General features: G+C 37.0%; 1 protein-coding gene across 1 annotated transcript in view; it reads right to left on the reverse strand.

Moving 5' to 3' along the window:
- LOC107004491 (K(+) efflux antiporter 3, chloroplastic) overlaps positions 1–19,920 on the reverse strand; it is a 58,121-nt gene extending 38,201 nt beyond the window's left edge. Inside the window, exons 1-6 of the mRNA XM_015202695.2 lie at positions 19,676–19,920; positions 18,445–18,816; positions 16,917–17,018; positions 7,280–7,360; positions 5,239–5,340; positions 1,077–1,154 (exon numbers count right to left, since the gene is read on the reverse strand). Coding sequence (XP_015058181.1) covers positions 1,077–1,154; positions 5,239–5,340; positions 7,280–7,360; positions 16,917–17,018; positions 18,445–18,816; positions 19,676–19,729 — 789 coding nt within the window. The 5' untranslated portion in view covers positions 19,730–19,920. The remainder of the gene's footprint in view (positions 1–1,076; positions 1,155–5,238; positions 5,341–7,279; positions 7,361–16,916; positions 17,019–18,444; positions 18,817–19,675) is intronic.
- Positions 19,921–20,417: the final 497 nt, after the last annotated feature.

Consider the following 20,417-nt stretch of genomic DNA (forward strand, 5'->3'; position numbering starts at 1 on the left):
AAGGAGGAGGGGGCTTGGGAATAAGAAATCTGAGACAACATAACAAGAGCCTTCTATAAATTGGCTATGAACATTCTCTATGGAGGACCAGGTCTACAGAGAAGGGTGGTAAGTGAAAAATATAGAGTACATGGTGTTGAAAGATGGTGTCAGTTACACACGGAATTAGTGTATGGGCGTCACAAAAGCACTATGGATAGACTTTGTAAACAGAGTGAGCATAACAGAGGAAAATGGTGTTAGGACCTCATTTTGGAATGATGATTGGATTGCAAATGATCCTTTCAAAGATATTTTGCCTGACATTTTCAATCTGGTAAAGGATCTAAAGTTCATAGTGGCTGAGGAATTTAAGCTTCAGCAGGCTCTTAAATGACTGGAAAACAGTAGATTGGTTGACTTTTTAAAGCTGTTAAAGAACTTGATAGGTACTACTGAACAAAAGGATAGGCTGGTGGGCAATAGGTGTAGTAGAGGAAGTTTCACTGTGGGTTCTGCTATGCAGGTTTAAACAAAACTTGGCAGGTTTTTTGGGCATGGCATTGGAAACATGTCCGGAAACTGAACATGCTCTTCAAAGTAGCATGTTTTCGTTGGTTAGTGCTTAAAAAGGCAATCTTGACACAAGACAATTTGAGGAAGGGGCATGTATTTCGTGGACTCTGTGACAGGAAAGGAACTCACGATGTTTTGTAGACATTCATAGCTCTCAACAGAAGATCAAGATGCACTGTTTTTTTTTGTTTCACTTTTGGTGTAAAGAAGGTTTTGTTGATGATGTAATTATTTGTCCTCTTACGTCCGTGTTAAAAAACATCATTACAAGGGATCCATGCAAATATATCCCTACTAAAGTTCAACCTAGAATGTTGCAGCTTTGCAATTGCACCTAGATTTGCATTAATAAGGGATGCCAAAGAGTTCGCCAAGAAATGAATCTTTAACAGAAAGAATACTTTTTCAAATAAAAGCCTTTAACAGGTAGAAGGCATTTGCTCATTGCACACTCCTTTTCATCTCAAAAAGTATAAGGCATTTGCAACATATTAGGCCATTGTAGCTTACTAAGAAATTACCTGCAGAACAAAAGCTGAAGAAGACAGTGAAAGCGCAGCACCAATCACTACAGCCTCATCAACACTTCTAATATTAACCTGCATCCTAAATAAGTTATTGACCGAGGAGCAAAAAGAGGATATTGGAAAGTGTAAACATTGTGTAAGTAAGTGCCTATCGAATATCCTTACCAAAATATAAAAAAAGATGAAGTAAAGAATATTATTTCATATCTATAAGGCAAAAGAAAAAAAATTGCATGCATCCAATAAGTTAGTGATGACGCAAAAAGGGGATAAAGGAGAGTGTCAATGGCGTAAACGTAAACACCTAATCGATATCTATATCTTATAAACTTAGAAGATTTAACCGGACTAGCAACCCAGCATAGCCCTTTACAAAGAATAGCCCTATTCATTTCATATACTCTAGTTAACATTTAGGTTTCATACTTCTATAGCCAGTCCCTCAAAAACCCTAATCTTTTCATACCTCATTCCTCCCCTAAGTTGTTCGGACTCTTCACTTTTGGTGCAGCACCCATGTCGACGTGGTTGTGGGTGTGGGATCTGTGCCCGACTTGGTCAACTGATTTTGGGTACTTTGACCAAAATCGATGGGATAGTCTGGACAATTTTAATGATCTCTATAATCAATAAAAAAACTAAGGTCAAATTGAAAAAATGGAATACCTTTTATATAGAAATTTCTATGTCACTCCTTTTCCTTTAATCTCCTTCCAAAATTCTCCTCAAGTTCTCCACATAATATCACATAATTTAGATTTTAGAACTCTATTTTTTGGATATTTTAATTGTTTTTAGGTGAATCCCCGCAACCGTATCCATACATGGATCCATATCCCCGAATCTTAAGAATTAGATCATTAAGGATCCGACCTCTGGAGCCGCACACGTATCAGACACTCAAACCCGAGTCCGAGCAACTTAGTTCCTCATAAATCATATTAACATTCGTCTCTCAAACCCTAACACTTCATTATCATGCCGCTTCTAATCCTTCAGCTGATGCCGTCGAATTCCTTCCTCTTCTTCACCTTCAATGGTAGACACTCTCGGTAAATAGGAAAAGGGTTTATGGTAAAGTGGGACAGATATGGACTCTATTCCTTTTTTGGAGGTATGATGTTATCTGAATTACAGGACCCTATCAAGAGCTCGAGGATCCAGTAGCTAATCAGGAACTTACAGAGAAGTTCAAGGGTTTAGCCAAAGTTTGTATTTCATGAATTGTACAAGTACTTACAGTTAAATACAAGGTATAGATTGAATCACATCTTTCGCTAACCAATTTCCAGAACTGTTACTGTTCACAACTAACTTTCCCGCTAAAAATGGTTAACTAATTTGACTAACAACTATCTGCTTTGCTGACTCAGCCACCATGTAATTCTGATATAAAATATGTAGACTAGTTGGCAGAGATGAGGATGCTGAGGTGGATGTGTGGGAGTGCCAGGAGAGATAAGATTAGGAATGAAGTTATTCAGGACAAGGTGGAAATGGCCCCCATGAAGGACAAGATGTGGGACATGTGAGAGGTTGGTCATAGTGGGCTTGAGGAGGGGTAGAGGTAGGCCCAAAAGGTACTAGGTGAGGTGATCAGGCAGGATATGGCGCCTCTTCAGCTCAGCAAGGACATGACCCTTTATAGGAGGGTATGGAGGTTGAGGATTAGGGTAGAAGTTTAGTAGGTAGTCAGGCAGATTTCTTTCCCATTCTCAGAGTACAAGTATAATTCTTTTTTCCCTTATCTTTAGATTTCTATTACTACATGTTTCTCTAGCTCTCCATATCTTATTTTCTTGATGTTGTTTCTGCTTCTTACTGATGCCTCTTTTCATCGTTCGTTCAAGTGAGGGTCTATCAGAAACAACCTCTCTACTAATTACCTTCTCAAGTTAGGGGTAAGGTCTGTGTACACTCTACCCTCCAGACCTTACCAGCAGGATTACACTGGGTTTTTTGTTGTTGTTGTTGAAGATTAGATGGGGTCGAGCAGAGTCTTAATAGGTCATGGTTTTGTGTAGTTCCTTGTTAGTCACTGTCTTTTTTAGATGAGCTAGGCTCTTCTTTGAGATTCAACAGGAGCTCTTAGATGAAATCTCCAATTGTTTAAAAAATGGCAGCAACATTTTCTCGCTATTTTGGTAAAAGTCTGAGAAAAGAAAAGTCTAAGTTCACATGGAACACCATCTATCTTCTACTTTTCTTCTATTTTTTTCTTTAGACTGCCTTTATTTTCCAGATCTACCAGTAATGAGGTTCTAGATCAGCAATCAATGTGTAATCGCTGGATATTTGATGTATAATTGGTATGCGATCAGTTTATCCTTATTGCATAATATTTATATTTTATACACTAATTATATATAGATTATATTACCGTTATCATTCTCAAAAAAAAAAAAATAGAGAGAGTATATTACCAATTATACAGAGTAGACATTGAGTTTCAGTGTTTTAATCAGTGTATTCTCAATGTGTATTGTTTATACATATATCAAGTGTCCGTTAGACATAACCATTATCAATGTTTCACCGACTATGTATAATTAGTATATTTCTTGTGTACATTGGAGAGAGGGGATTTGAGGTGCAAGAAGGAGTAGTGAGTGGATAATTAGTATGTTTCTTGTATACATTGGAGAGAGGGGATTTGAGGTGCAAGAGGGAGTAGTGAGTGGATAGTGGATGTTGAATGTTTGTACTTTGTTCTAACCAGTTTGTGATCTATTACCATCAAATCTGAACTTGCTGCACTTCTTTTTTTTTTGGTAAGGTAACATTTTATGGAAAATTTGGATCAAGATGGTACAATTACGACACCCGAGCTGCAGATACAAAAAGACTTCTACATATTACCTAACTCCTCTAGAAAATCCATATATTGATCCAAATATCCAAAACACTACTTTTACACCAGAACTGTAAATTTAATAAGGACCTACTTTTTATCCCGGAGATATGTCATCTTTTTCCTTCAAAAGAGACCCTATTGTCTCTCGCCAAATCGTCCACATAACACCTTAACTACTGTTCTGAGTGTTCTCTAGACAGACAACTTACTCTTTGTAATCTTCTAAAATTACCAAGTCTCAGGCAGCCATCTGACACCATATTATATATTAAAAAAGTACCCAACATTTTGTTGCCACTTAGCAATGACTAAATAGATGATTGACAGTTTCTAAGTATTATTCACACATATAGCATTTGTTTCCAAGAATAATTCATCGCTTCTGCAAGTTCTCCTGAGTTAAACAAATTTCCTTTGTTGCCACCAATACAAGCAAGCTACTGTACTAGGTGCTTAGGACTTCCAGATGGCTTTTCATGGCCAATCTAGCTGCTCAATTACAATGGAGCATTTAGAGAAACAATAGAATTGGGCCAGAACAGAGAAGAATATCAAAAGATTCATATCGCCAGCCCGAACTAGTTTGAGATTCAAACTTAGTTGATTGTTGATTGATAGATAATCAATCAGCGCTTTCTATTCTATTCTAACAAATAGGATTCCCAAAAAGTCCAAAAATCAACCATACAAGTAAATAACATAAACATTGGTTGACCTTTACAATATGAAATATTTCTTTTTATAATTCTGGTGTCCGGCCAAACTTGCGCGATCTCAACTAATTCTTGCCACCTCCCATCAGCATAGATTACAGCATGAAATATGTCTAAACCAATAATATCCTCAGTGCTTATGCTATTTTTCCAGGGACTTCATTGTCAAATACAGTAGCTTATGTAGGCAAAACAGTGTGAAGTCACCTCCAATTTTCTCTGTAACTGATTCTCTCACCAAAGACATGATCTTTTAATGACCCAACAAAGAAATGATTAACAAAACATGATTGCACTTTAACAAGGAACGACTTTCTATTTATTTTATTAGAAAGGGAAAGGCTAGGGACTTGTGAACATAATAACATAACAAATAAAACACGGAAAAATGAAGAAGAACAATCAAGAGTAAATGAAAGGAAGGTCTGACAAACTACTTACTCATATCTGATTAACTATTTACCAACAAGGTACCTTGCTTTTAAGTGGTATACCAACACACTGCATACATTTCTAGCCTTTATAAAAGCCCCTCCATTTGCTATAGGAGTTATTTCAGTACAGTTAGTTCCTAAAGGATGATACTTACCAGATCAGGCCTTGAATGAAAAAGAAACTCCAAAATCTTTGTCCCGACGGCATCATTAGGTGGAAGCTCGAAAGATGTAAATGCCAAAGTAGATAATACAACCTTCAACATAATAAACAAGAAAGCATAAGGCAAATGTTTGAAGCACCACATAGTACCTAGGTACAATATCCTAAAGGAAATCATCAGATATCAAACTTCAGGAATCCATAAAGCTCGAGCATCAAACAACAGCACATACTTTCATTCAGATTTAAGTTTAGCATTTTTCTATGACAGGGTGTTATTTAATTACAGAAGTACCAACAAGGTACTGAAAGATTACATCAGAAAAGGGAGCATCCTTATATAGGTTGAAGAAGATCAGACTGTCTATCAAAGAATCAAAATCAGATACAATATTATTCCGACCCCACAAATAGAGACTTTTTAAACATATAGATTTTACAAGTGAAATGCTATCCCTTCTATCATTAGAACACCTATTATTTCTTTTCAACCAGATAATCCAAAATACGCAAGAAGGAACAGCATTCAGAACTGTTTGGTTCTTTGCGTAAGGACTATTTACACCGCCATCACAGAACAAGTTTAAGACTTCCTTCCAATGACCCGTTGGCTCCAGAAATGTCTAGAAACATTGACGAAATCTTCCTTGTGAAGGTGCAATGAAGCAGCACATGTAATGCATGTCATTGCTAAGATATTACCTGAAAAAGTGTAACCTTCTCCAGAAACCAACTAAATCAAATAAATAGTACAATAACAAGAACTAACAGGTTCCCCCAACTATAACTCAACCCTGTAATGTGTGTCAGCAAAATAGGAGAAGAAACATTTGGTGTATGATGATTGTTTAGTCCTCAACAGAACTTGAGTAGAACAGACTGTGTCAAAAAGAAAGAGAAGGGTTAGAAATCTGGACTTTGCTAAAAAGGCTGAGAACTCTGGCTTTGAGAAGCTTTTAATTTGAAAAAGTGAAATATTAACAAACTGCATGTCTGTAGCAAGCAGGAATCTGTCTCCACCTGGTAAGGAGGAGATGAAGCTTCTCTCACTCCATCATGTTAGTGGCAGATGAAGTAACATAAACTCAACTCTCTTGAGACATGCAAAGGATCAAATTTATAACAGAGTTAGATTTGACTTTTTATTACTGTATTTCAATAAAACAGTAAGAAAGTCTAAAATAGGATTAGAGATGCTCTTAATCAAGGTTATTACTTTTTATAGCATTATTTTTGCAACCATAGTAATGTATACGATGAATTTGGTGCTAGAACGAATCACATCCTTCTATCCAAAAATAGAAGCGGTAGAGTGATTACTTAATTTGCGGCGAAGTGGTACCAAAAGAGTAAATTAGTACTCTAGCAACACTAGAGTGTAAGCCTCTACGCACCACCCCACTAGACATGCTGCAAGGATTGAATGAGAGGGTAAACAGATGTAATAAAGAACCCAGGAAGATGAGGTGAAGACTGCCTTGTTGAAAGAGGATAATTCCAATACACACCCAAATAGTGTCTGTCAACATATATCCTTTTATCTTTATCTGTAAATTTAGTTATGCACTACTGACTAGACTACTATCCATGAGCTAGAAATTTGGAACCCATTATAATAAGATAGAATAGGAAGATAAGGTAAATGAGTAACATATCTAGTGGTAACTCCATTGACAGAATGACCAGAATGACCCAAACCTTTAGTCAACACAATGGAGTCCAAACTCCTTAAGGCCATGAAATGGTTCCAAAAGCAGAGAATCAACTTCTATTCTATGTAGAGATCCTACATAATAATTCCTAAATTGCAGACAATAACAGTTATAAATATCTCAAGAGGGAGGTGCATTGTCTTCAAGCACAAGACTGCCCCTCTTACATTTATCTAAAAAGCATAATGAAGCACCATTGCAACTTCTTAACAGGAATTTAATATAGATGTCTGTTGCTGAAACAATAGGTCTTTTTCCATGGCATGTACAATTTCAGTAATCTATTAGAAGGCGTGGTTCATTTTTTTTACCGAAAAGTACCTGAGTCAGTCCCATGCCAAAAGCAAACTTTGCAAGCGCTTTCAAGCGTGCAAGTGAAAGCTCTAATCCCATTTCAAAAAGCTGTAGAAAGATATTTCCTTGAGTCAGATTCAACCTTGCAACATTCTTAACAAACAAAACCAAGGATACAAGAGAAGAAATGTCTAATATTATATTAAATGCTTGATTAGAAAAATAGGGTATTAAAACAGATTAAGATCTCGATTTTCCATAGAAGACTTCCTAGAAATTTATAACAATGCAACAATCCACAAAGCATACTGTTAGGTTTTATTTGTCCTGATTTCTTACCATAAATAGGTTTTCCTTTTAGGAAAAGGTTTTGGATTGACTAATCATTTTTCTGGTAGGAAAAGGTTTAGGACTCTATAAATAGAGGCATGTTCCTTCTAACTTAATCAGCATTCACAATGTAGTCTTAAGGGCGTTGAGAGTTTTGGTTAGGGGGAGAATTTATGGGTCACAAGCTTGATATGTTATCACTTGTGTGAACCTCCCATGTATTCCGAGTGAATTGGTTGAGGTTGTTTCTCTCTGTATTTTGTACTCTCATATTTATAGTGGATTGCTCATCTCCTTTGTGGACGAAAGTCGATTGACCGAACCACGTTAAATCTTTGTGTCTTTTCGTATATTTCTCGTTGTCTTCTTACTCGTGGTCTTTCGAGGTTTCCATTGCTAGCTTCCGCATTTACACCTACTTATTTCCGGTCCTAACAACTGGTATCAGAGCTAAGGAGATTCAACACGATCACAGAAGATGGATAGTTCGAAGCTTGGAATCGAGAAGTTTGATGGATCCGATTTCAGTTTCTGGAAGATGCAGATCGAAGATTATCTGTACCAGAAAGATCTTCACGAACCGTTGACCGGGGTGAAGCCGGAATCCATGACGGAGGAGAAGTGGAAACTCAAGGATCGCCAGGCTCTAGGGTTGATCCGGTTGACTTTGTCAAGAAACGTGGCGTTCAACATCGTGAAGGAGAAGACTACGTCCGGTCTGTTGAAGGCACTGTCAAACATGTATGAAAAACCATCGGCTATGAACAAGGTATATTTGATGCGTAGATTGTTCAATTTACAGATGTCTGAGAATGGATCCGTTTCTGATCATATAAACGAGTTCAATATGATTGTGAGTCAACTCAATTCTGTGGATATTAATTTCGAAGATGAAATTAAGGCGTTGATTTTGATGTCATCTCTGCCCGAGTCTTGGGATACTGTTGTTGCTGCGATTAGCAGTTCCCGTGGATCTGAGAAACTGAAGTTTGATGAAATCCGTGATGTTGTTCTTAGCGAAAGTATTCGCAAACGAGAAGTGGGAGATTCATCGGGCAGTGCTCTCAGCGTTGATCGAAGGGGGAGAAGTAAGACGAAAGGCCAAAATCAACATGGTCGATCAAAATCAAAGAATCGAGGAAAATCCCTGAACAGATCAAACGTGACTTGTTGGAACTGTGGAGAAAAAGGGCACTTTCGGACGAACTGTACAAAGCCAAAGAAGAAACAGAATCAGAAATTTGGAGATGACAATGATTCTGTAAATTCAGCAGAGGACATTGGGGATGCTCTAATCCTTAGTGTGAACAGCCCGGTTGAATCATGGATTTTGGATTATGGTGCATCTTTCCATTCGTCTCCAAGCAAGGAGTTGTTTCAAAATTTCAAAACTGGAAATTTTGGAAAAGTGTATCTTGCTGACAATAAAGCCTTAGAGATTGAAGGAAAGGGGGATGTTTGCATAAAGACCACCTCGGGAAACCAGTGGACATTGGAGGATGTCAGATATATTCCTGGGATCAAGAAAAATCTGATCTCTGTTGGTCAGTTGGATAGCACGGGATATGCAGCAGAGTTTGGGAAAGGTTCGTGGAAGATCGTGAAAGGTGCTATGGTAGTAGCTCGTGGCACCAAATCTGGAACCTTGTACACCACTGCAGGGTGTATAAACATGGCCGCTGTTGCTGAAGGTGCTTCCGGTTCATGTCTGTGGCACAACAGACTTGGACACATGAGTACTAAAGGAATGAAGATGCTGGTTGCAAAAGGAGCATTAGAGGGTCTGAAGTCTGTTGATATGGGTCTTTGCGAGAGCTGTGTTATGGGCAAACAGAAAAGAGTAAGCTTCACAAAGACTCCTAGAGAGCCAAAGAAAGTGCGGTTGGAAATGGTCCATACAGATGTTTGGGGACCATCTCCAGTATCATCACTTGGAGGATCCAGATTCTATGTTACCTTCATTGATGATTTCAGCAGGAAGGTATGGGTTTACTTCTTGAAGCATAAGTCAGATGTGTTTGCAACTTTCAAGAAGTGGAAAGCTGAAGTTGAGAATCAGACCGGTTTGAAAGTCAAATGCCTAAGGTCTGACAATGGAGGAGAGTATGACAAATCAGAGTTCAAGGCATTCTGTGCAGCTGAGGGAATCAGATTGATGAGAACAGTTCCTGGTAAGGCAAGGCAGAATGGAATTCCTGAGAGGATGAACAGAACATTGAATGAGCGTGCAAGGAGTATGAGGATACACTGTGAGCTACCCAAAACACTTTGGGCGGATGCTGTGAGCACAGCTGCATACTTGATCAACAGGGGACCATCAGTTCCTTTAGGGTTCAAGATTCCAGAGGAGGTGTGGACAGGAAAAAAACTCAAGTACTCACACTTGAGGACTTTTAGTTGCACTGCTTATGTTCATGTTGATCCAGAAAAGAGAGACAAGCTTGACGCCAAGGCTGTAATGTGTTACTTCATAGGATATGGTTCTGATTTGTTTGGTTACAGGTTTTGGGATGACAAGAACAGAAAGATCCTGAGACATTGTGACGTGACATTTGATGAGTCTGTCCTGTACAAGGACAGAGAGCAGAAGGTTCTAGAGATTACAAAGCAAGTGGGAGTTGAGGTTGAGTTGGAGAAGAGTAACCCCAGAGATGTCGAAGCAGATACTCAACCAACTCCTACTGAAGAATCTGAAGTGGAGCAAGTTACACCTGAGCAGGTGTTAAGGAGATCATCCAGATCCATCAGGGCACCAGATAGGTATTCACCTTCATTACACTATCTATTGCTGACTGATGAGGGGGAACCAGAGTCTTTTGATGAGGCCCTACAGGTGGAGGATTCGATCAAGTGGGAGCAAGCCATGGATGATGAGATGAGGTCACTTGAGAAGAACGACACATGGGTGTTGACTGAGTTACCTGCAGGGAAGAGAGCTTTGCTGAACAAGTGGGTGTTCAGAATCAAGACTGAACCAGATGGCAAAAGAAGGTTCAAGGCTCGTTTAGTGGTTAAAGGATATTCACAAAGGAAAGGTATTGATTATGCTGAAATATTCTCTCCTGTTGTGAAGTTAACCTCTATTCGAATTCTGTTGAGTATTGTTGCATCGGAAAATTTGCATCTAGAGCAAATGGATGTAAAAACAGCGTTTTTACATGGAGATCTGGACAAAGAGATCTATATGCAGCAACCGGAAGGATTTGTGGTTCCAGGCAAGGAACACATGGTGTGCAAGCTCACCAGGAGCTTGTATGGACTAAAGCAAGCACCAAGGCAGTGGTACAAGAAGTTTGACTCCTTCATGACCAAGAGTGGATTCTGCAAAGCTGAAAAGGATCCTTGTTGTTACTTCAAGAAATACACTGATTCATATGTCTTTCTACTCTTGTATGTGGATGATATGTTGATTGCAGGATCTAGTATGAGGGAGATTAACAATCTGAAGACAAGGTTGTCTGCAGCGTTTGAGATGAAAGATTTGGGTCCAGCAAAGCAGATTTTGGGGATGAAGATTTCTCGGGATAGATCTGTTGGCACTTTAAATCTATCTCTGGAGTTGTACATTGAGAAGGTGCTGAGAAGATTCAGGGTTAATGATGCTAAACCCAGGACTACTCCATTGGCAAATCACTTTAAATTGTCAAAGGAGCAGTCACCCAAGACTGCCGAGGAGCGTGATCACATGGCACTTGTTCCATATGCTTCAGCAGTTGGTAGTTTGATGTATGCTATGGTCTGCACTAGACCTGATATAGCATATGCAGTGGGAGTTGTTAGCAGGTACATGGCGAACCCTGGGAAAGAGCATTGGGAAGCTGTGAAGTGGCTTCTGAGATATCTGAGAGGTACATCCAGTACTTCACTTTGTTTTGGCAAAGGCAAGGTGACTCTACAGGGTTTTGTGGATGCTGATCTTGGTGGGGATGTTGACTCGAGCAAGAGTACATCCGGGTACATTTACACCATAGGTGGAACAGCAGTGAGTTGGATGTCCAGGCTTCAGAAGTGTGTTTCTCTTTCATCTACTGAAGCTGAGTATGTGGCAATAGCTGAAGCTGGGAAAGAGATGATATGGCTGGCAGATTATCTTGAGGAATTGGGCAAGAAGCAGAGCGAGAAGATTCTTTACTCAGATAGCCAGAGTGCCATACAGTTGGTGAAAAATCCAGTCTATCATTCGAAGACAAAGCACATCAGAAGGCGATACCATTTCACTCGCAGGGCAGTGGAGGATGGTGATATGTGCTTGGAGAAGATAGAGGGTGCAAAGAACCCGGCAGACATGTTGACGAAATGTGTTGATGTTGGGAAACTGAGGTTATGTAAAACCTCGGTTGGTCTTCTGTAGTTGTTGCTATAGATGTTGCGGTGCGGTAAAGATGTTGATGATGAAGAGATTTTTTTGAGAATGTATTTTTTGGATGACTGAGTCAGTCTCCAAGTGGGAGAATTGTTAGGTAGTGGAGCCTGATTAATTTTAGGTTTTCCTATTTATTCTCTATTTTAGGTTTTCCTATTTATTCTCTATTTTAGGTTTTCCTATTTATTCTCTATTTTAGGCTTTCCTATTTATTCTCTATTTATTCTCTGTAACCAAAAATACTCTGATTTATTAATATAAATATACCTCACCGCCGTGGAAGTTTACTCACGGGGTGTTACCACGAAATATTGGGTTTTCTCTTTCTCTCTCTAGATCTCTCATCTCTTTCTCTTGAAAGTTCTTGTGTTCTTCATTCATCTAGTGTGTGTGCGTGAATTCGATCCTAACAAGTGGTATCAGAGCCAGATTCAATGACGGAGTCAGGTTGAGTGGTTCGATAATCGATTATTGGACCAGGTTAGAAAGAGGTGTTCATCTTGGCGGGTGTAGTTCTAGCCGCAACCTTTTTGACAGTAACGAAGATTTTGTTGGAGAAATTGTTTCAGAGAGATTCTCTGTGTTGAGACATAAATTTTGCAAAGGAGATTATGGAGAGGAGAAGCAAGTTGTTGAAGATTAAGTAAAGAAGGTGGACAAATTTATTTTGTCAGAAATTCAGGCTAAGGGGGAGATTTGTTAGGTTTTATTTGTCCTGATTTCTTACCATAAATAGGTTTTCCTTTTAGGAAAAGGTTTTGGATTGACTAATCTTTTTTCTGGTAGGAAAAGATTTAGGACTCTATAAATAGAGGCATGTTCCTTCTAACTTAATCAGCATTCACAATGTAGTCTTAAGGGCGTTGAGAGTTTTGGTTAGGGGGAGAATTTATGGGTCACAAGCTTGATATGTTATCACTTGTGTGAACCTCCCATGTATTCCGAGTGAATTGGTTGAGGTTGTTTCTCTCTGTATTTTGTACTCTCATATTTATAGTGGATTGCTCATCTCCTTTGTGGACGTAAGTCGATTGACCGAACCACGTTAAATCTTTGTGTCTTTTGGTATATTTCTCGTTGTCTTCTTACTCATGGTCTTTCGAGGTTTGCATTGCTAGCTTCCGCATTTACACCTACTTATTTCCGGTCCTAACACATACTGACCTTTAAGCTTCTTAGGTATGCTAATCATAACTATATTTCTTTACGAAACTAATATGTTGTTGGATCAGAGGATTCAAGTTACTGAAAAACACATCTCTACTTAAGAGTAATATTTTTAATCAAGTAAGGACTAAGGATTCTTAAGTTAGGTATTATCCTCTAAATAAACAGGGGGTCCAGCTAGAAAGATGAAGAGGGAATCCATAACACCATATTACAAAAACAGGAGAAGCAAGAATTTTTTAATCAACAAATTGAACCTGTAATCCTGTGATGTGAAAGAAATGAAGGAGCAACATTTCCATTCTACCAGATGGAACAGCAAAGCATATTCCCCCATTTAAGATATAGCATGTTTAAAGTAACAATTTTTTTATCAAGTAAAACAATGTTTGAAGTGACATAACTTGGAAGGGTGAAAGCAAACGTAGAAACCTTCTGAAATATCAATTACTAGGCTTTTGTTTCCATTGAAACGTTGCTATTAATAAAAACCTAAGTTCTATCCTGAAAACTAAGCATAAAACTTTTTTATCCTCCTCAAAAGAAGCACAAGGCTGTCTATTCTTCTTTTGGCTTCCTTATCCAGCACAATATACTGACTACAGCAAACCGTTGTGATATCAGTCGCGAATTTTCATGATAAAGTTCCATATAAAACATGTTTCTGTTACTTGATTTCAGTCATACTGTAATTTGTTAAAAGGACTTTGAAACATCAACCATCAATAGCTTGGAATGGTAAAAATAAACGTAGAACCTTTTCAAATGTCAATTACTTCGGTTTTGTTTCCATTGAAATATTGGTATTAATTAAAAGCTAAGTTCTAAGTGCCCGTTTGAATTAACTTATTTTAGGTGTTTTTAGGCCAAAATAGCTTTTAAGCAGTTTTGAAGTGTTTGGGTAAAGTTAAAAAGTGCTTATAAGCATTTATTAAAGCCAAAATAACAAAAATAAGTCAAAAGCCATAAGTTAGAAATCCTAACTTATGGTTTTGGCTTATAAGTCATAAGCCAAAAGTCAATCCAAACCGGTCATAAGAATAAGGCTTTCTCTTATTTAGTCTTTTGCCTTCCTTATCCTGAAAAATAGTCCTACCTTAGAAAACAATCGCAATGTTAGCCTTTCATTTTCATGATTAAGTTATGTATAAAACAATCTCCCTGGGCCAAGTGGTTCACGGTTCGAAACTCATGGATAACGGGTTCACCCTCAACCCTTCTCCACATAAATATCCGGATTTGTACTACGCTTGACCCAAACATCAAAAGTTGCACCTCTTATCACTAGACTAGAGCTCGTAACGTATCATTTTTAGGCGTAAATACAGGAATTAACTACATGTTCAACTCACCGGAACATCAATGCAAGCAAAAAAGTTCAAAGTTAAACAACACAACATACGATATCACTTCCATCTCCCCCCCACCCCCACCCAACCCCCAAAACAAAAGTCTAATCCAACAGAAAAATTAAATCACTGATCTTGACTAAAATGGTCTTTGCTTGTCAGCATACATTTAATTGATTGTTTTTCATTGATCTTTCTATACGAACATATATAATACAAGTTTTTTTTCAAATGAGTCAAGACGCAAGCAATGGGAAAGATGAATTTAACAGCAGATACTATCATATGCCCCAGATCCTATAAGTAAATATGAGTAGTTATGGATCTATCAGTGTTTTCCCAATACTCGCTAATTGGATGTTTGGAGTTTGGACAAGTTAGATTTTCCAAGGTGCTCAATTACAATAGAGCATTTGGAATTTGGATCTGTCAAAAATGCCCTCAACGTATTCGAAATGGTTCCAATTTTCCTCTCCTTCCACCTATAAAATCAAATTGCCCCTCCTTCCACCTGTTGGTTAAAAAACCCTAACCTGTTCCTCGAAAAAATGCTCTTAACCGATTAGAAATAGTTGATATTTGCCCTCCTACTACCTAAAAAATGTTTATCAACTATTAACTATTAGTTAATATGCTTGTGCTTCCGCGGGTCTTAAATATCTTATTCGAATTTATAAAAATAATATATTTATAACATGAAAATACTTTTTAGCCTTCAAATTCGAATAAACTAAGTCTCAATCTTTTAATCTACTTTACTACTATTAGCATCTTAGTTGTGTATATGTTTTTTCCCATTACTTAACAATTTCAGAATTTAAAATCTACTGAGATTTTTGTATAATTTATGTTTAGAGATATTGTATTTCCACTCTTTCTTAAGAAACATCGTAACAGAAAAAAATCGCAATGCATAATGAAATTCCTCTTTCTTTGTGACTAGGACAATTTTTTAACAACATGCATTCAGGTCAATTTACATGTTAGTTCATATATTTTGTTTATTTAAAGCAAGTACTTCTATTAGGTATGCAACATTTAGACAAACAACCAAGAACATTCCAAAAAAAAAAATCAAAAGGAAACTAAATAATTGTCAAACTATAGTAAAAACTAGTAAAATTAACCGCACTTCGTGCGGGAATTTTATATTACAAAATTTATAATATAATACTTAAAATCTATATCTCACTAAAACTAAAACACTATATTATCTTACATACAAGATTAACCTTTCATAGAAGTTATAACTTTTCATAAAAGTCGCAACTCTTCATTATAGTCGCAACTTTTCATAAAGGCACAACGTTTTATAAAAGTCGCAACCCTTCATTAAAGTCGCAACTTTTCATTAAAGTCACAACATTTCATGAATGTCGCAACTTTTCATGAAAGGGGAAGGCTAATTTTGAAAATAAATAAATTAAAAGGGAATTCTGGTTTGTGGTGGCGCCACATAGGCGGGCCTAAGGTTCTCTGTTATATAGATATATGATGATATGATATGAAAATTAAAATATAATTACAACTAGAAAATATTTTTGAGTCATTTCTAAAAGTTAAGGGCATCTTTGATCTAATAAGTACTAGGAGGAGCAAATTTGAACCATTTCTAATTGGTTAAGGGCATTTTTGATTCAATAGGCAGGAGATATTTTTTAACCATTTCTAATACGTTGAGGGCATTTTTGAACATTTTCCCCTTATAGAAAAAGTAAAAATGGGAGAACTAAAAAGCTAAGGATTCATAACGCGAACTGCAGCTAGTTTGACATTCAGGCATAGTTGATTGTTGCTTGATTGATTTAGACAATCAATAACCGCTTCTACTCTAATAAATAGGATTTGCAAAAAGTTAGAAAATCAAACGTGCAAGCACATAACATAAATATTGGTTGACCTTTACAATGTGAAATATCTTTTTTAACAATTTTAGTGCCCGAGCCAGCTTGTGCACACCTCTACTAATTCCACGGGGTGCCTGCTTCCTCTCACCAGCACAAGTACATGAAATATGTCTAAACCAATAATATTCACAGGTGCCTATGCTACTTTGCAATGGATGTCATTATCAAATACAGTAGAGAATAAATAGGCTGATAGAAGGCAAAATGGTGTAAAGTAACCTCCAACTTTCTCTGTAACTGATTCCCTCAACAAATACATGATTAAAAACATGGTTGCACTTTAGCAAGGGGCGCCATTCTTTGTGTTTTATTTAAGAGAGTAGTGAAAGGAGTAGGGATTTATGAATAGAACAATAACAAACCAAACATGGTGATATGAATAAAAAAAAACAAGAAAAAACGAATGGAAAGATTGACAAACTACTTACTCAGTTACTCATATTTTAACTATTTACCAACTTGGATTTCTTGCTAATAAGTGGTATACAGACACACTACATGCACGGTCAAATGTTGAAAATGGGATATACAGCGACCAATGAGCTTACCAAGAAAAGAATCCCCCACTCCGAAAGAACTTTAACATCTGTGATGTTTCTGATCAGCCCAAATTGATTGAGCACAACTCCAGCAAAGAAAAAACCAAGTATCTGAAACCAATAAAAAGATTAGCACCATCTGACTACAAGAAATCAGTACAATACAATCTCTGTCTCAAACTTCAGTGAAATGAAATTTTTTATGCAACTCCAACAGATGACTAGTTAAGAAATGAATCCATACCATGTCCTCACATATAAACTATTAGATGCATAGTTAAGCAATTATTTGCAAATATGGGTGGAAAATTATTTCATGGAATATTTTTTTACGCATCTTAAAAGTATAATCACTTCTAGGAACTTCCATGATTTTGCCTAGGACGCCAAAGAGTCAATCAGAGAAAAGAGACACAGATTGTTTTAATGCAGATGTCTATAAGAGCCTTCAGCTAGACTTGAAATGTTAATTATCCGTGGAAAGCATTGAATACGCCCTCATAGAGAGGTAAAATACATCAAAGACGTCACCTAGGGGATGTAAATTTTAACTCAAATGTCAATGCCAGTACCAAAAATGGCTGGTAGTTAGGACCATAATACCGTACTGTGGTTTCCAGCTAAGTTGTGCGGACTCTTCACTTTTGATGCCACATCCGTGTCGGATTCTCCAAATATACACTACTTTTGGCGAATCCGACGTGCACCCCTTGACATTTTTGAAGAGTTCGAGCAGTAATACTTTATGTTGAAACGCAAGCAACTGAGTCCAGATAAACTCAGTGTAACAAGTATAGTAAAGGTCAAATATCGACAATTCAAAGTTTCTTTCATCAAGTCAAAAAACAGCTTTATTCTTTCTCACTGGAAAACACAAGTACAGGCGAGTAAGTCTTTGGGTTGGACTTGGATGTAATATAGATATCATAGGCATACATGTTCTAATGTTAACTTAGGATAAAATCCAAGATACAATCTGAGCTGATATTGTTCACATTGTCTTTTGACAATACGGATCAAATGAAGGCATATAATTCACTCAGATCAATGTTGTTATGATTTAAGGCAAGTGAACAGGTTTACAAAAGCTATCATGTGTTTATTCCTGGATATTTTCATTTTGGAAGGCAATTTTAGAAATTAATATTATGTAAAGGGCTGCATTTCCTTGTTAGGATACACAGGAAGATATCCACCTTCCCATATAAACTATCTGCATTACAGCAATATTAACTAGAAACTCGGTTTGGTCTTAAGATCATGAAGTGTACTCACTAATGCCTCAATGCTGACATAGGTAACCTTGACACCAGCTAAGGCCTTATTTAACCCTAAAATTCATCAGCAAAATTTACTTCACTAAACTAGTCAACTCTGTTTTTGACTAAAGTATCAAATAACAAAAGGATAGTAGCACTTGATTTGAAAAGCGGAAATCTTTCATGAAAAAGTACTTATATGTTGACACATACACGCATAACCAATTATAACATGAAGCAAACAAAGAGGAAGGACTTGAATAATGCATTCAACTCACAGGGCTAGCTTTTATGGTCTTGAAGGCAGGAACAATGAGTACAGTCACAGCTAAGAATGTCAAAGTGTCTAACCCGAGGTCATTGATAACATCAACAGCACTTGCAACATCAAGTGATGCACATATCTGAAACCTACACCTCAAAGATTTTTGGTGTTTTAAGATACAAACTCCTCTTCCGCTGTTCGAAGATGAAAAAGGTGTACGTTTGCAAACACCATTTGTTCCAGAAGATGGATGGTTTATCTTGTGATATGAAGAAATATGAATGGACTTGTTATAGGTATATGATACATTAGAATAATGTGTATGCAAACAAGAAGCAGAAGAGGTGGACCAGGTAGACCTCGTTTGAGCTCTTACATTATATCCCTGCAAGGTAAACATATTAATTGTCATTTACTTGAGTGTACATATGATCACAAGACATTTTAAAGAGATGCTGAGAGAGTGAGAGACTATAAAAGAAAAGCAGATATTTAGATGAAAGCAGAATAAGGTTATAGTCGCATTCATGTATTGAAGAATTCAACCATCTGGATACAACATTACATTTGCAAAAGTATAACATTAACGGATCATATTTGTCCCAAATTACTTGATATATTAATTAAATTTCTCATTTTACCCTACAATTAATATCATCATCATGCTTAATGTTCCAATAATTTCTCTTTGAAGCTTAAACAAAACTAAAGTTCCTAGAATTTATCTTTTCTAAGAATTCATTAAATACTTAATTATTACTACCCTTCGGGGTGGCCCAGTGGTTTGAACTTGGACTTCCATGTTGGATGTCTCAAGTTTGAAACCCCTTGTCAAAGAAAGCAAAGGTTTGCTTCTGGATCAAGCTCGTCGAACCAAGTTTGCCTAGTCTGGGTTACCTCTCCTACGTGATTTGTGAGTTTTGCATAGGAGCGGGGTTTTAGCCTGTGCGCACCCTTTGGTTAGTGGCTGTGGGCTTCCTTGTCATCAAAAAAAATTAATTATTACTCCTTTGTACTCTTGCTCTCGCTCACTTTGATGTACATCCTATGTCATCATAAATTATGTTGATATTCATCAATATGTATATATTAGCCAAATTGATCGTGTAAAATGAAAAGTGATGAGTTATTATGAGACAGAGGGAGTATTTCTGAAGGAAAAAAGAATGAGAACTATTTGGCTAATAGTAGCATTTCAATTTGAAGATTATGATGAATTTGTAGGAGGAGACTTCAATTCATACCTTGGGAGGTGGAGTGCGAAGGATGAAGTCACACATAGTCAACACAGCAAGCATTGAGCAATGGGAACATCAACAACTCTCCCTTACTGTTAATTTTTTTTTTGTATATATTGAGAATATGAATGGTGAGAAAAACCCAAAAGGGAAATGAAGAGGGTGATGAGTGGCCACGCTGGCTGAAGCTGTTGCTGTTTAGAGAGAGAAAAAGAAAAAGAGTTTTTAGGGGAAGGATTGAAGCAGTGATTCATGGACCAAAATGGATGTTGAAGATTTTCTATGACAAACACCCCTTTTTTACGTGGCCTTCTTTTTTTCGGTTTTTTTTTTTTTAATCTCTCCACACGCCAACTTGGTTTATCATTGGCTCATTATAAACATAGGGTGCGTTTGAATTGAAAAGGAAAATATTTTTTTGAAAAAAAAAATTGCAAAATGTTTTCAAATTTTTATGTGTTTGGTTGGTTTGAATGTTTTTCAAATTAATTTTTTTTTCTCAAATTTAAGAAAAATGATTTTCTTTTTTAAAAAAAATTAAACCCGTACCCTACCCTCCCCATCAAAAAAAAGAAATTAAATATTTTAAATTTCCTATTTTTTACATTTCATATATTTTTTTACCTCTACCCAAGACTAGGCCTCCGCCCCCCAAACAAAAACATTAAAAATTTAAATATTACTTTTGAGAAATATTTCAAATTTTAAGATTTTTTAACCTTCCCCAATTTGTAAACCCCCCCCCCCC

This window comes from Solanum pennellii, chromosome 11 (assembly GCF_001406875.1).
Source record: "Solanum pennellii chromosome 11, SPENNV200".
In the NCBI taxonomy this organism is placed as follows: domain Eukaryota; kingdom Viridiplantae; phylum Streptophyta; class Magnoliopsida; order Solanales; family Solanaceae; genus Solanum; species Solanum pennellii.